Consider the following 18022-nt stretch of genomic DNA (forward strand, 5'->3'; position numbering starts at 1 on the left):
ATAACTCTTCAATGCTATGTTGCATGGGTACAATGCTTACTGAGTTTCAATATTTATCTGTTAGACACCTGCATGCAAAGTATGTAGGTCCCATATCTTTCAGAGGCTTTGATATTGGCTGTTAATCGAAACTACTGCTAAAAATCTCTATGAAACTCTTATAATAGGAAAAATATAATAACTCTTGTTAGGATTATGTTTAGAACTTGAAACTTACAACACAACTTTTTTTAATCAAGAAGAATCATTTTGCATGTTTTGGTTACGTGGTTAATCCGATTTCCCGATTTTTCCAGATTTTATCCAAAAATCGGAAAAAACCGGATTTTTGGGGAATATTTGACAATTTTTCATACGATCTGTGTAAAAACCGGATAATATGTTAAATAAAATTTATTTAGCTTTCAGAAACTTCAAACAGAATGTAAAAATTCGCTCTAGAACTAAAGTAATTGAATTTTAAGCAGATAATTTTGAACAAATTTCAAGCTTTTGATGACGTCACGGAGAATGTGCTGACGTAAGCAAAACTTAATTCCTGCTATTTTGTTCCTTTTGTGACGTACTATAAGTGTGCCAAGTTTGATTCAATTTGGACAAGCCTATGAAAAGTTATTGAGGGGGGCGGATTCCGCCCTCCCTCCGGTCATAATATGTTCGAAAAAACCCGGGCCGAATTGGGTTAAGGGAAATAGAATTTGTAGGACTGAATATACATGTACAGCCACATAAATAGCAATTTTCTTAACAATAGCAGACCTTATAAAATTTCTGAAGAAAGAATGCCCATTAGGGAATCCTGGCTTTCAGTTTGTGAACTTGTTATATCAAAACTAGTAAAGAAGAAAAAAGTCGAATATGTAATTGAATAACACGACAAAAATAATTTCCTTTTTTAAGAATATAAAATACTGGAACTACGATTGTATGTAAAATATTTTTGGTTATCTTAAGTTGAACATCTTATTTTTGACGTAAGTCCATCTTAAACCTCCTTTTTTTCGCCCCACACAGCCATAAAGTATTGCTAGGAAAGAATAAGGATATATAGTTATGAAAAATGTTACTAGTAAAGGCTGAATGATACTTAATATGTAGGAATGAAAAACTATCTAGTAACAGACCCAGCTAGCTTTAGCTTTACTTTTAAATTTACATCACGTGATCAAACGCTTTACAAAAACGATCCAGTATTGATTAAGAATCCTTGGAACAGAAAATTTTCAACTTCTTTTGGATCGGTTTTTAAACAGTCTCGAATTATTTTAAATAAAAAAACCTCTATCTGGCTTCAAAATGTATTGGATAAAAACACCTTCTTCTGCGTGTGCACCGATAAATAACTTATCGGCTCCGTGTCCGATCCGGTCCGATCCAGACAAATGGAAACCAGCCTTGACTTGTTTGCCTACAATTGTGCTTTAAAGGAAGAGAAGTTGCGCGAAAAACTTAAACAGACTTAATTGCGAATGAATTAATGAATTATTGCATTTTTATTCATTACAGGACTTCGTTTTTTAATAAACTTCTTTTAACCCTATTCGGTCCGGGGGGGGGGCGGATTCCGCCCCCCCTGACGGTTTTTTTTTAATAACACCTGATTGCTTTGTTATATGGCTATGATACTTACTGAGTTTTAACATTTATCTATTAGACACCTGCATGCTAATTTTTTAGGTCCCATACCTTTCGGAGGCTTTGATATTGGCCATTACTCGAAACTACCCCTAAAAATCTCTATGAAATCCTTATAATGGGGAAAATATAATAACTCCTGTTAGGATTATCCTTAGAACTTGAAACTTGCAACACAACTTTGTTTCATCAAGAAGAATCATTTTGAATAATTTGAACACGTGACTAATCCGATTTCCCGATTTTGTCGGATTTTACCCGAAAATCGGAAAAAAACGGATTTTCGAGCAATTTTTGGCAATTTTTCATTTGATCCATGTAAAAACCGGAAAATATGTTAAATAACTTTTATTTAGCTTTCAGAAACTTCAAACAGAATGTAAAAATTCGCTCTAGAACAAAAGTAATTATATAATAAGCAGATAGTGGCATTTTTAACAATTTTCAAGCTTTTGATGACGTCACAGAAAATGTGCTGACGCAAGCAAATTTCTTTTGGCGCCATTTTGTTCCTTTTATGACGTATTATAAGTGTGCCAAGTTTGATTCAATTTGAACAAACCTATGAAAAGTTATCGAGGGGGGGCGGAATCCGCCCCCCCCGGTCATAGTATGTTCGAAAAACCCCGGACCGAATAGGGTTAAGCTACTTTTCTTATTCGTGTAATATTTGTAAACCATTTATTTTAATTATTTGGATAGTTATTTTCCTTAATTCGGACTTTGAAATTTTCTTTCGCCAAAGTTTCTTTCTTTAAAGTATTTTCAAAATACAACAATAATTGATATTACATCCGTGTTTATAGTAAATCGGTACCAACTAAGCATTGATTTAGACTGTGTGACTTTTGAAGTGTGTCGCCTATAATTAGGAATTAAAAGTAACAACAATGATGGAACCGAGCTGACGTTGTGAATTGAGAAAAAGTTTCTATTTTAGATGAAATTAATTTGTCACAAGAAAAACCATCGTGGAGTTCATCAACTTTATTTCAAAAGCATTCTTCTAACGCTTTTGATGGTCCATGGTTTACATGTCAATTCTCAGACAACAAATTAAGCAACGAATGGATCAAAGTTGATTTGACGAAACCGAGTATCATCGCGCGTGTCCTATTATATAGTGCAACTTTTGCTACCGGCCTAATAGAGAACGCTATGATAGAAGCTTCATCTTCATTTGACATGATGCAAAACTATCAGGTGTGTGCCAAGTTGGAAAAACGTCCCTTTCTTCTAGAAACTTTCAAATGCGACAAAACTATTTTAGGGCGGTATGTCCGATTGGTGTTAAACCAACAGGGTTTTTTGACAGTATGTGAGATGCAAGTTATGGGTTATTACTACTAGCTTTGGATGGCTCATTGCATGAGGAATTTGTTACGTAATTTAAGACTAAAATGAGTGTGTTAAAATAACTATTTTTAGTGTAGGTGACTGGTTGTGCATATTTTTAACGTATTATGACGAACAACCACGCTTTTTAACGTTACTTTTGTAACTTGTTCTGTACAATAACAAGTAAAAACAGAAGGAAAACACACAAAGATTTATTTCTACCCTAATCTTGAGCGCTATGTTTTTAAGGAAAGCAGAAAAGGCAAAATTCTGATTGACAAACTACAATTGATAACATAATACACAAAAGTACAATAGCACTTTTTCTTCTTTTTTATGAAGTTGTCAAAAAGTATCAAGATGCGATTTCTCTGCAGCCAATAAATTGAGGAAATGCTACTTTTGCGGATACATAGTTTAGGTAAACAGTGCTTAAAATGCGCATAAACTTTAATTTACTTTCTTGTGATGTTAGAAATCCCGTGGATTTGCAAGGACAAATGACCCAGTTAATTTTTCACGGGTTATCTCTTATATCAATGCCTTAAATTGTGTCTGTTTGTTTGGCGCTACGGAAACACGAAATGCGATATATAACGGACAGGCAACCCGTGGATTCATTCACAAGCTAATTGCTAGTCTCTGTAACGACACCCGTATTCTGTGCGCCGTAGGTTCGCTTTGAGCCATTGGCGGAGTGATTTTAATACTTTGCTAACAAGAGCAAACATTAATGCACGAAACACCGGCGAGGGAAATATCTACGACGGACGAAAATCTAAGAACCTGCGAGTTTGTAGTTTTTTTTACCAGTCTTTATAATTATGGCAGTATTTTATATTAAGTGGCGGCGAAGGTAGCAAAGCTTGTCCGTTTTCTATTTAAATGAAAACCATTAGTGTCAAATATATTTCTGCTTAGTAGTGAAATCCTCTTGTCGATTATGGCCGAGGTACTAGAAAGCACCCGAGTCTGCGATTCTTACACGGTTAAACTCAAGATGTTATATCTAGCTCTAACCCAGTCCTTATTTCTTGTCATAATTTTTGTTCGACATGTAATAGTTTGTTGACATTTTCTGATTTTTTTATTCAGTTGGAGCTTACATTGAAGAAAAAAATATTTGGGACAATTTTATACTTATTCATGGTGAGGCTATAACTTAATTTTTTATCTGAAACCTGATTTTATAGGCGGCTTTAAAAAGCGCTTGTATAAACCATTTTTTCTTGATGACTCTCTCGTATTTATTGTTTTTTCCTAATTCTTTGTTTGTACAGAACATTAAAAACGTGCTATAGCGGTTCTCATAGTCTTATCTTTGCATATTGCCTTTGTTAAAAGTTTTCAAATAAGAAAAACTTATAGTTATTAACTTGTGCAAATTCAATTCAGCAAATGATAATGACCAACTGGCTATACTAATGCATGTAGTAAACAGAGACTGGTTACTTAATAGGAAATTGTATGGCACACTCCTACAAACCGTTTGAATATCTATTTAAAAAAAAATAGCTGTTTTCTTGCATTTCTCAAAAAACAAAACATAATCACGCGACAAATGCTCTACTCAGGCAGATGTGTAGGGCGGGTGAGAGACGTTGAAAATCCGCTTAGTCACATTTTCTGCGGTGTCAGCATTATGGAACAATTATCGTGATGGTCATTAAATGCAAACAAATCGAGAAAAATTATGCCTGTTGTGTTGATGCCAGCAAGAGTTATCACAGATTTGAGATTTCCGATTTAACCAAATATCCTAAGATCCTATTTCCGTTGTAAACGTTGACATGGGAGCTTTCACAATCATTGTTGGGGGGATGGTCTTTGAAATTGAGCATTTATTCCTCAAAATGTTTAAACACGATTGTAGAAAATAGTACACACGTTTTTTTATGACTATCGGGGGTGGATTTCACGCCCTGCCGTTTTGAGCCAAACCTTTAGGTTATGCACTTGTCAATTACTTGAAGCTACCTCTTATTCTATTATCCACTTTGTTTAACGGAAAATAAGAGCCTACGTAACTTGAACGTCACAAAATAATTTTTTGCATTTTTTTGCATATGTTCGAAATAACCCGGATTAAATAGGTTTAACAATAGCTAGGCCAGGAATGGAAGATAGAACAAAAATTATAGCTAATCACAGTGAAAGTAGAAGAAATGTATAATTAAATATCAAGCTTTAAGACCATTATCTGTAAGATCAACTCACGACAAAAAATCATAAAGGAGCCACAACTACATGTATAGCGTAAATCATGATTAGGGGATTGTGTAAAAAGAAGCAGTTTTGATAAGTTGATATAATTTAATTTTAGCGAATGGCTGACTCTTAAGCGGATGCCTATAAATTTAGTAATTTTAGTGGAAACTGCATTTTTTAGATTTCAAGTAAATAAAGAATTTCAAGAATCTTTATTGCGGACGAAAATAAATTTTTTCTATGTAGGTTTTAGACTTTTAGGTTGATGTAACAGTTAACATACAATAGGTCAGCTACAGTTAGATATACCTACCTTAAACCAGCCACACTCTCTTCAGGTAACACAATCGTTTTCCTATTGTTCAACACTTCAGTTAATTATAAGAGGTAGTGAGTATTTGAGCACAGTACTTCTTTAAGTCATTAAAAGTTGCAATATGGTAATAACAATGATGTCTTTCTCTTTTGACACTTGACTTTTTGCTAGGCTGACCATAATGGATAGCCACAGTTTTTTGGCAATCAATAACCTTTAATTTTTTATTGTGGATAAAACACAGTCGTTAAGCCATTAAAAAATATCATTCGTTAATTTAAAGTGGTATCATAAATATTTAGTCTTAGTTTAGGGAAAAAACCACGAGTTAGAATTTCCTGCTGTTTTTCTTCTCATTGCGCTACCATCATAAAATATATGTCCCAAAAAGCGCCACACAAAAGCCAGTAATTACAAGTACTCCAAGTTTTATCACTTGAGCATAAGTAGTTCCGGATTTATAGCCCCCGGCCACTTTATGTTCGATGTTATAAAGACATTTTAATCAAATTTCAGCCTTGCCTTTGTTTTTACCTTGTTCTTCTTTTTAAGTTATGCCCAACCTCATTGTTCTTTTAAAATATTCTAGTTTACATCTATATTATAATACCCGTATTCGTCTGTCTGTCTGTCTGTCTGTCCGTCTGTCACGCAAAATGGTAGGTTAGCTGGGCAAGTAGCGATGCGCACACAATGCGGTAAAAAAGGACGGGTGAACCCGTGGTTTTTTCCACGGGCAACCGACTAGTATATATATATTATACATAAATGCAATATATTTGTACAATTTATCACCTTTAAAAAGTTATTTCAAAAAACGGTTTCGGCAAAAACATGTAAAAAAGGCATAAGCTATTGCAGTTGTCTTGATATCTAAAATGTCTTATTCTTGTTTAAGTTTAATTGGACAATATAAGCTGAACAAACTTTAAAGAAGTGTTTCTGTCATGATTTCGTCTGTCATAATGGTTTTTCGTAGCTTTATTGTAGACCCCACAAATAAGTGTATTTTTGCTGAGATTGCGCGAAGTAGTGATGCAAAAATATATACAAAAGGCTAATCCCCGTGAATTTTTCAAGGGCTATAGACTAGTCAATAATATGATACTGTACTAACTAATATTTATAACAGTCTTTATTTTATAGTCCAGGTGCCAGGGGGTCGACTATGTCAGTCAAGCGGACAAATTGAAACATACATGACGTTATTGGGCACAACCTCGTCCCCAGGACCTCTTTTCGCTTTTTTGATATCGGGGATGGCGCGAAGAAAAAGGCCCTGGACCCGGCCGCTTTCTACACCCAGAAATCTTGGGTGTAGACTGCAGCGTCAGCACTTTGGCTAAATGTCGACAGTTCTTTATATGGATATGTGACATCCATATATGGAGTAAAACTAAGAATTTAAAATTATTTCAAAAAGTGAACGGCGAGTTAAAGTGTTAAAAGGGTTCCGTTTTTCAAAATGGACAAGATATTGCAATTATTTTGTAGATTGAAACAAACTTTTTTAATTAATAACATAAATAATATTATCTTAAAGCCACAGCAAGTTAAATGTTTCGAGCATCTTTTAAATGGATATGATGTTATTGGTGTTTTACCTACTGGATTTGGGAAATCCTTGTTGTTTCATTTGTTGGCAGACTTTTTGCCAAGAAAGAGTGTCCAAAATATAGTATTGGTGGTGTGCCCTCTTAATTCTATCATAGAGGACCAGTTGAAAGTTTTAGAAGTGAGAGGTATTGGTGCTGGGGTGCTTCATTTGGAGCAAACAGTTGTGCCTGAAAAATTGTTTTCGTGTGATGAGAATGGTGAGCCTAAAATACCAATTTCAATTGAAAATGGCGAATTAAAACTAGTATTTGCTAACCCAGAATCTCTGCTTAGTGTCAGAGGACGAGAATTGCTAAAAAGTTCTGTTTACCAAGAAAATGTTGTCAGTTCTGTTATAGATGAAGCACATTGTGCAAGCATGTGGTAAGTAAAAACACTCCAGTGAATCATTTTTTTTTTTGTGCTTTTTTTTAAAAAAAGACAGGGCTGGCGAACACTTTTATGCTAGAAACGAATTTTAAAATGTTTGTTATGCGACAATGTAAAACTTTATTTTGGATGTTGTCTCCACTTCACGAATCAATTCGCCTACCCTGACTTTGTCAATGGTGAACTCAAGCTTCTCTCTCTCTACTTAAAACTACATACATACATACTATATATTATAAATAAAACTATGCCGTTCAAGTAAATTCATAAATTTAAAACTTTGTATATTGCTACATAAAATAACATATATTATATATAATGTGTTTCTTCAAAAAATATAAAATTTTAATGTGCTTTATTTGATTTATAGGGGTGAGGATTTCCGAAAACTTTTTAGCGAGTTGTCTACGTTAAAGGCACTTTTCCCAGATGCTGTTACATTGGCTGTAACCGCTACTGCTACACCAGACACTGCAGAATATTTGATTAAATCGCTCGCCCTTATTACGTATAAAGTCATTGCTGTATCGCCAAATCGAAAAATGTGTATTTAAACATACAAAGACGCCCAAACTCTAACTTGGGTTTGAAAGGATTTGAAGTTATTCTCAAACCGTTGGCTGAAAAATTAAACGTGCAAAGAGAACACTATCCCATGACAATAATTTACATGCATTTAAGATATTGTGGGTATGGGTACAAATTATTTGAAAATGTTATAAGAAATCATTATGTTGGTGACAATATTTGTCCTAGAGTAAGATTGTTTGCACAGTTTCATGCTTCTTGTACTACACAAATGAAAGAGGATATATTGAAGGAGTTAAAGAAGTCAGATTCACGAATTAGAGTAGTATTTGCTACAACTGCTCTAGGTATGGGTGTTGATGCTCCAAATATATCTAATATTATTCACATAAGTCCTCCATCAACATTAGAGTCATTTGTGCAAGAAATTGGAAGAGGAGGAAGAAATGGTGTAGCTTGTGATTCACTTTTATATTTCAACAATTCTGATTTGGCATCTAAGTATATAAGTGAGTCAATGAAAAAATACTGTGTATGGGATAGATGTCTCAGAGTATTTTTGCTAAACTATTTTGGATTTAAGAGTAAAACTCAGATTAACTGTTGCAAGAACTGTAATGTTGGTGCTGATTCTACAATTGATATCAAATTAAACGCACTTGACGACAATAAGAAGATAGCACGCAACATATATGGGGCTGATATGGAGATGCTTAAAGTAGAATTGTTAAAAACGGTTGAAGATATCAATTTTTATGAAAACGTGATGTTTCCTTTCCACAGTAAAATTAACACTAACATTGTAAATGAAATCCTGAGAGAATTGTGAATTCTTTTGAATCAGACTTACTTTCTATGTTTAGTATTTAAAATGAAAGGTGTTCTAACGAATTATATGCTTTAATAGACAAATATGCACCTAAAATAGGTTAGTAAAAAACATAATATATATATACCATGGTATGACAAAGTTGGTGAAATCTGCAATTTCATCCACAAAAAAAATTCAATTAGCCAAAATGCCAAATTTTGTCAGCTTATGGGTATATATATATATATATGTTAAACAAAGGAAATTAGTTGCTTGTGCTTTTCTACCCATAAATGAACATCAACATATTTAAAAAACGCAAGGGCGATCTTTTAATGTTAGGAAAACTGTGATGTTTTCGTCCGTTTATGTAGTTAAATGGATCAAGCAGTATTAAATCTTTTATCATTTTTTTTCCATCCTTCATACTGTCAGTCGTTGTATGATGTGTCGATGATGGTGCTGCCTTGCTGGTTTTGCTGATAGATTTCACTGACTTATTTGCCCCCATTCTCTGAACAATTCCCTTTGTCACTCTATTCATTATTTCTTGTACCAAACATTATTTCCTTTCCCACCTTTCCAGTTGCTAAAAAAACACCACTTAAACTCCTCAGAAAGTCTGGGAGTTAATAAGCATTCCATCTGAGCTATGCTGAGAAACATCTCAATAGCATATTTGCTGTAAGCTCCTAATGATTTGAAGACAACCAAAAGTAATTTTTGGTTAATAAGATTTCTGTCTCCATCTCCCTCTTTTGCTGTGTCTTTTAACTGCATCAGTAAGAGAGTTAAAAAAATTGTGCATAGGCCATAGTTCTGTACATAGTCATCTTCTTAGTGACAAATTTTTGAAGAACGTATGATGTGTCGACAAACTCAGTTAAAACGTGATCAAAATACTGATGTTTTTCTTCTGTAGACTTATGTGCCAGATTAGGTGGATAACAATGGATAGTCGGTTTATCATCTAGATTAGTCATACCAAAGAATTTTATTGCAGCAGTTACAATATATGCCTTTTCCATGCTTAAAAATAATTCTTCACTGCCATCATATGAGTCAAGAACTTTGGAGGGTGTTGCATTTTTTCGATTAAATCTTTCTCTAAAATATTTCAAAGTTCCTTGTTGATTGACAAAATCACCTTGATGTAATAAGTGGTAGGAATATTGAAGAGGAGAAGCCTTGCAATGCCACATTACAGGCTTAAAAGGCGAGCAATGTTCAAAGCGATCTGTAGAAGTGTGTGATCCAGCCAGTAAGTCTTTGGCACCTGCAAAACGCACACGTGTTAACTGGTCTCCGGAAAATGGAATTTTCATTTCCTTCATTACATCACTTTCTGTAAACAACGTATGTGATTGTGTCTGACCAACCGAAGCAGGTTCTTCAGTCAGTGGTGGATGTTCCCGATTGGGTAAATTTTGCAACAAGCCAGCTTTACTATATAGTTCTTCAATCCAGTCCTCATATGTCCTTAGTATTTTCACACAGTCACCATATTTGTTCTCATTTGCATCCATTATTGGCATTGAAACAATGAAGGATTTTTTGCTCAAATTATTCGTGTACTTGTGTTCTATGTGGCTAGGAACAATTTGCTTAAAGATACTGAACTTTGAAAAGAATTGCAGAAGCACTCGAGCGATGAGAATTTTTGTTGTGCTAATGTAGGCTTTCCATTCTGCTTGATTTAAGGTAAATTTACTTCTAAGAACTGTTGTGATATCTGCCCTTGGTGTACCATTTGGAAAATTAGTGAAGTTGGTACGATTTTCCAGAAAATTGATGCCAAATAGGCGTAGATCTTCATTATCGTTATCACTTCTCATATGTCCTTTCAAAATTCTTAAATCAAAGTTATTGCCTGTTCCCCGAAATGTACAACCTGCTTTTATTTTTGCAATTGTCGAGTCAAGAAAATGCATACCAATTAATTCCAACAAATTGGTCTTTTTCGAAGGAGACAAAAAAATGCCAATCTTTGTTAGTCGGATTTGCAGCTAAATGCAAAATGTATGCATGACATAAATTACACCTTTTATATATATAAGCCTAGTGTATTTTGAGCACAGCCTTAACATATGCTTACTTTTTCTTATATATGCTTATGATGCTTACATTTTTGACACACCAAATCTATTTTGGTTTGGAAAGAGACTTTGGTGTTCTTGATATTTTGTTCCTTTTTGTTTTTTTAATTGTTCTGTAAACTTTTAGGAAAATTTTATGTTCTATAATTTTTTTTAGATAAATATGGAAGTATATATATGTTAAACCTTACCTGTTTGCTGCATCCACCTTCAATCAGCAAAACACTATTGATTCTCTGAATTAAACTGAGTTCATGCCATCTGTTATTCATCAAGATTGCATATAAAAAACAATACTGTATTTTTAGCTCATTCGGAGAGTCAGCAATATCACATGATTTACCTGACAAAGTATTGAAAATGTCAACAACAAAAGGAAAATTACCACTTAATTCCTTCCACAATTCATCTGTTGTATGGCTTGACAACTGTGTATAATCCTTACTAAGTAATACAGATGAGTTGCCTTTCCTTTTACACAGTTTCTTGCCAGCATTATTGATTTTAGTTGTTATGTCCTTTTTGAGTAATATATCCATTTGCGGTACTTGTATGATAACATGTGATAAAGCAGATGGCTGATTGGTATGGATTGCTCTTTCAATGGCATTTTGCTGATATATATTAAAAGGTTCAGATGAAAGTTTGTCACTGTCTTTATTATATACAGATTTAAAAATTATTGTTGATGTGTTGTTGTAAATATCCTGTGTTGCTATATTGTTGTTTGATTTTTCTTCAGATTTATTGTCAGAAACAGACATTTGTAACCTTTTTCTTGGTTGATTTAAACATTGTGTAGTGTCCAATAACACCTTTTTTTTGTCCTGGTCTTTCCTGGGTGAAAAAGTGTTCAGCCGCTTAATGGAAACTTTTTGTCGGAGCTCGATTTGATTAGTTTGACATGACCTTCGAAATTCCCACATTTTATTTATAAACGTGTGACAGTTTCTACATATTAACTTTGTTAAAAAATCCTCTTGTGTAATATCAAGTCCACATGTTCTAATAATTTTTTGTTGCAATTGTTTTTCTTTTGCTTTATTTGAAAATATATTCACCATATGCTTTTTTTGGAAGGCTTTGGCACATACCCTGCAATGACATTCATCGTATTCTTTTCGTACATATAACTTCTTTGGTGTAGTTTGTACCTAAAAATATAATAAATATTTTTTCCTCAATTTTAAAAAAAATGTAAGCTAGTTATAGGCAAAAAGTATATATACTTTACCTTGTTATTTTCTTTGTTCATTCTGAATTAAGTTTTTGGGATTACTAATTTGAAAATACCTTGTAGAGTACACAAACCTACTATTTCTCGCTATATTACTCTTAATTATTTTAGAGATATACTATCATCTAGCTAATCACAACACCTACATTGGCAAAATATTTTTACTGCTAGCTAGTACTGAGCTTGCCACATAGTGTATATATATGATGTATATATTTACAAAACTACATATCAACAACAAACCATTATTTTTCTTGTAAATAGCTAGCTACATAAATATCTCTATTCATTTCTGTAGAAAAACCAATTATAACATTTTATTTTATATTTTCAGAATGAAAAAATTGCCTCTTCTTTTTATTTTATTTTCCATCCAAGTTTCTTTTCCCATGTGCGCACCAGACACTCAACCAGACAGAGGGGCTACCATTTTTGTTTGTAACTTGATGATACGGGCGAGTCGTCTCACTCGCGGAATGTTTATAAATTTTAAGCATAATTAGTGAAAATGAGGCTACCAATCATATTGCAAATCCGACCGGCGGGGACCAGGGCCTTCTTCTTCGCGCCATCGCCGATATCAAAAAAGCGAAAAGAGGTCCTGGGGACGAGGTTGGCACTTAGGTACTATTAGGTACTCTTTACTACTACTTCGCGAATTTATTTGATAGGGCTCATTTCATACAGCATTCTCAAGGTATAGAAATAGAACTAGGGTCTATAAATTATCAAAAAGACTCCTCCAACGTTAAGAACCATCCAGACCCAACCCAATTAATTTAATTAAATATCCTAGATCGAATTAGGTGGTTCACCGTGGCATTCTGTAGCAAAAGGCAATGGCATCCACGGTAGAGTACTTGTACTCGCATTAATCAATGTTTTCTCAAAGCATGGTTGGCGTGTTAAAGCATCCATGGGTACAACAGTGCACCAAAACAAAGCTGACGGCTCGCCTGATGTCCACAGTTTGTATTTTATGTACGACCAAACATTAGCTGCGCAGACGGTAAAGTGCGATAATAAAGATGCCTATGGTCATGCGTCTGCACCACCGGGTGCTAGTTACCAATCCCTTGAAAATCCGCCAAGTTATGATGAAGCCATGGGGAAGAAACCTCTTTAAGGCGGTATAAGGGGAGTTGTTGTTAATGCTGTCTTCAATGCCTCATTTATGAAAAACGTACAAAGAAAGAAAGAAGCATTTTACACCTTTATATTTGGATAGTACAATTTTAAGTTGTTGTCATTGTGTAAAGTAAACCTATTTAGCTAGCTAAAAGAGAACGAAATTTGATGATAAAGCTGGCTAACCATAATAGTTATTTTTTATCCTGTCTGTTCGATGAGTAACTCACAGCGGCACAATAAATTAGACCGCATCTTCTGAAATGACATCTTCTTTTTTAGCAATTATTTTGCTGTAGTCGTCCTCATTAATAAATACTGCATCTGAATCTGTCCTCTATTTTTTCTCACTGAATCGGCTGACACAATTGGTATTCAGGTAATCTGCCCCTATTTTTCCCAGAATGCGTTGCGCAATGATATGAAACTTTAAAATGGGTAATCGCTCTGCTGAAATCTATCTTCCTGATCTTTAAGTTTTACCTTCCGCCGAAAAATTTTTCCGTAGTAGAAAGAAAAGAGATGATACGAAAAAGATAATCACAATGCGTGTGCCCGTAGGACCCTTTGAATTTCCATTTCAAATTAGAAGTGGAAAATCAAAAATAGTTGATAATTTTTATTTTCAATCGGGAATTGAAAATCAAAATCTTTTGTCGAAGAAAGCCCTGTTCGATGGCTAGTTCTGCAAGCCGTGCTTTTTCTACCCTTACATTTAAATCTAGCCATTAACTTTGAGATATAATTATGGATTATACATATTTTGCTGCTTGATTTGCTACCTCTTTGAACTTGTCTTTTTACTTTATCTGTAGAAATTTCAGCGGCAAGCTTTTAATCTGGTTTCAGCTACCTATATAGCTGTCAATAAACGACTTGTTTCTTAATTCTCCAAAAAGTTTATATTCTATACTATAAGATCTAAAATGCTTGTTTAGTTTACTGGAACTTCATATAAATTGTATAATTATTATTGATATATATAATTATATAGGGTACAACTATTTTCCTAAAAAAGTTACCAAGCTTAGCCACATATGATAGGTAGGATGTTATAGCTAGATATCTACACAGGAATGATGTGCTGCCCAGCTATGTATTGTTATTTTTGTCACACTCCCTTGCTAATATGCTTTAACTTTTCCATTTAGTATATATTTATAATAAACATATTTTGGCTCAACTCAGTGTACTCAGTACTCAGAAATTGTTTATTGTTTTGATTTGTCTGTTTAGACTCATGTTAATATTGTAGGTTCATCATTCCTTAAACATGTTCAAGAAATGATAAACCTACAATACTAAACACAAATTTTTTATTTTTTTGGTTCTGGCATAAACTAATGGTTAAGACACCACTGAACATGCGGCTGTTCTTACGAGAATGTTTTTGTCACAGGTCACACATTTACATAAATAAAAATATTTAGTAGGTGTAGTGTTGCTCTGTTCTTTAAAAAAATAGATTCAAGGTGCTTAAGATTATTTTTAGCCTCTTTCAAATTAACTTGACAGAGCAAGATTAGGCCTCTATCAACTATTTTGATAATGAGAATGTTTAACTTGTAAGGTTATGTTGTCTGGGTTATCCTTAAAAAATAAAACAGCCATTTATTAGTTCTAAGGTCGTCTGTTTATATATAAAACTTTATAAACTTTTTTAGGCCATCTGGTTAAGTTATTGTGGTAAATCGATCGAGTATTAAACATATCTAAGGAGGGCTGCCCAGCTTAACTGGCCAAACGTTGTTTCATTGAAAAAACGTTACTTGAAACAAATCGTGACCAGTGTATTCTACAACAATTCTCTCTCCTAGCTTATAAAGGAATCATCCCCATCCCCTCAGCAAAAAATGCCTATTGATTATTATTTGATTCAAATACATAGTTTCCCATATAAAAAATCTATTGTCCTTGTACAGTAGAATGCTTAATTTCTGAAACTTAAGAAGTATAATACAGAAGGGGTTTTTATGTTAATCCTATCAGATTTGTCTCAAAAGAACACCCTTAAAAAAATTATTTTTACATAATTTGTTGATCTTTTGTTGGTCAAAAAATCACAATACCCATAGATATACTTGATGTGGAATAACAATCTAGCAATACTTATAAAAATAATATTACTGGCAATACTTATAGAAATATTAATTATTGACAGATCATTTTGTGAATTTAAAAAGCAACAATTATCTGTAGCTTAGCTGCAACTGTAACATTCTTACAGGCCATAATATTTAAATTCTCAAAGGTACTTATGAGTAAGCATGCTTTTACCTTGGGTGATGGCATTTCTCTTGACACAATTTATTAAATACATAACACGAAGACCAGTATTCAGCCTGATACCACCAACCCAACATGCTTAGTATAACCAAGTCATAATGTTATTCACAGATGTGTTCGAAAATAAAATATATCAATAACAAAGAATAAAGTGTATATATATATGTCAACAATATTGGTTAAAGTTCCAAAATAGTAGCAAAATATAAAACCCAAACCAATCAGCCCTTGCTAACTGAACAAAACAAAGTAAACCAGCAAATTTAATAAGCCCAATTGGTATAAAATAAATACCATTTCTATTTATTTTACCAAACTTCATAATTTGCTCATTCGACAATTTAATTGGAGAAATAATATAGGTAAACAAACTATAATGTACATGACTTCGCTGGGAAAATAGAATTGTCTCTAAACTAACCTCGTTTTTATGTTAGTATGTTTCTTCCGTCTGTGTATTTTGCGGAATAGAAATGGTTATTGAAGTCTATTAATACGAAAAACAACATATTGAAAATTAATAATTCAAAACTAGAGAAAGATCAAAAAACAATAATTGAAAATTCAAATACAAATACGTCACACCAATCTCCCCCTCATGGACATCTCAGGTTCCTGTAGTGAAAAAAAAATCAATACAAAGAAAATAAGAATCCTTTGGGACGAGATTTACGTCAAATCTATCCTGCTAGATCAAACTTTATTTCACTCGGATGTTAATCGGAAATATTATACCAAAAATAACGCTTTTTAATGTGTTTTATAATAGACTGTTGATGAATGTCAACATCTCTTTCTGGACCAAAAGGAAGAGTGAACAATATATTTCGCCTCTGATTGGTGTAGTTAAATTTATTAGATTTCTCCCATAAAGTTAATATGGGATTATTAATAATTAATGAATAAATAGTTGACCTCAAACACTTCTAAGACTAACATAAGCTTCATTCCTAGGACTTTTTGAGCAAATCCAGGAAAATAAGGATCAACGCAAATGCAATAGCAAACAAAAGTCAAATAACTTAAAATATTAACATAAGCTCAGCTCCCTTTAAAATGCTCCTAATAAGACACTCTGTGCAGGAGTGCAGAGAGTTGGTTAAAAAGAACCTGTAGGTTCATTGCATTAAATGTTTGAAAGAATAGCAGAAAAAAAATTTTAATTTTTGTTTTTCCATTTTTTTCTCTTCTTTTTGATTTTCAAAAAAAAAAACACATTTCAAAATTGATTTTCTACTAAAACTCCATCAACATATACATTGCACATTGTTTCTTGCACATTTTTGAAAAAAAAAATTATGACAATGTATAAATAAAGTAAAAATAAACCCTGCAATTTAACAATATTCACGCTTTGGCGAGCTAATGGAGTGTACTTAAGCAAACACAATAAAAAGAAGGTTATGGTTATATTGATATGCGAATGTAACATATGAACAATTGTAAACAATAATTACTAACATAATTACTATGTTGCTTTTTGCGTAATGCATTTTGTCACATACGCAACAAGCAGTTCTCAAGGTCATAAATGAAATGAAGATTTTACTTTTTCTGCTACTGGTTTCAACAAAAACATTTTCAAGTCATTACTACGAGTTAAAAACAGTAGCATCATCATCTGTGGCGGTAAAACACAATACGTTGATAGTGGAATGTATTTTTTATTGCAAGAAATTCGATTCATTTGCAACGGTGATAGAAGAACGAAAAACATTTGACGATTGTTATTGTGTAAAAGAAAAAGATGAAACCAACGACGATTTAAACGACTTCAACACAGATATTATACTGAAGCCCATAAGTTAGTAGCCTGAATTTATAACTTATTTATTCAATCATTTCTTTAAAGGAAACAGTAGTATAATAAGCGTTTAAACCAATATTTTCTCTATAGTAAATACAATTGCCAAGAGAAACGCTCATGCGCGTTAGATAAATGGGCAGGAAAATAGTTGGCTTTTTGGCTTCATTTCCAGTAATTATTGTTTTACACGCAGTCATATATTATTATAGTTACAATCTGTGCAACTGTCTGCCCTTGACACTAAATAATTTGGGATAGAATAATAATATCAAAAATGTCTCTTCTCAGAAAAATCTAACAATTCTAACGTTACATCACTTGATTTAGATGAAATCAATTTGTCACAAGGGAGACAGTCGTGGCATTCATCAGCGTTGATGCATATGTACTCTTCAAGAGCTTTTGATGGAAAATGGCTTACATGTCAACATACAGATAGCCAATTACCTAACGCATGGATTAAAGTTGGCTTGACAAAACCGAGTGTCATCACGCGTGTCGAAGTATATACTATTAAAAACACTAGTCGACAAACACGTGGAAAAGTCCATTCAAAGAGAAAAACAGTGGAAAAGATCCGTCGTTTAAATTTTGTCCACAAAGAATCAAACCACCCGACAAATCCAACTATCCATTGAAACACGTT

The 18022-nt window shown here is 33.3% G+C and overlaps 1 protein-coding gene across 1 annotated transcript; it reads left to right on the top strand.

The window, feature by feature from the left end:
- Positions 1–6962: 6962 nt before the first annotated feature.
- On the top strand, positions 6963–8840 carry LOC130646029 (ATP-dependent DNA helicase RecQ-like). The gene is made up of 3 exons (XM_057452163.1): positions 6963–7477; positions 7854–7991; positions 8048–8840. Exons 1-3 carry the CDS (start codon positions 6963–6965, stop codon positions 8838–8840), a joined length of 1446 nt encoding a protein of 481 aa, XP_057308146.1.
- Positions 8841–18022: the final 9182 nt, after the last annotated feature.

This window comes from Hydractinia symbiolongicarpus, chromosome 5 (assembly GCF_029227915.1).
Source record: "Hydractinia symbiolongicarpus strain clone_291-10 chromosome 5, HSymV2.1, whole genome shotgun sequence".
NCBI classification, from domain to species: Eukaryota; Metazoa; Cnidaria; class Hydrozoa; order Anthoathecata; family Hydractiniidae; genus Hydractinia; species Hydractinia symbiolongicarpus.

What these genes read in the sequence shown, in the direction of transcription:
- LOC130646029 (XM_057452163.1), top strand. Translation starts at nt 6,963, where the DNA reads ATGGACAAGATATTGCAATTATTTTGTAGATTGAAACAAACTTTTTTA. An exon ending in GCACATTGTGCAAGCATGTG is followed by an intron (nt 7,478 to 7,853) that starts GTAAGTAAAAAC and finishes TTTGATTTATAG; the next exon opens with GGGTGAGGATTTCCGAAAAC. An exon ending in AAATCGCTCGCCCTTATTAC is followed by an intron (nt 7,992 to 8,047) that starts GTATAAAGTCAT and finishes AAACATACAAAG; the next exon opens with ACGCCCAAACTCTAACTTGG.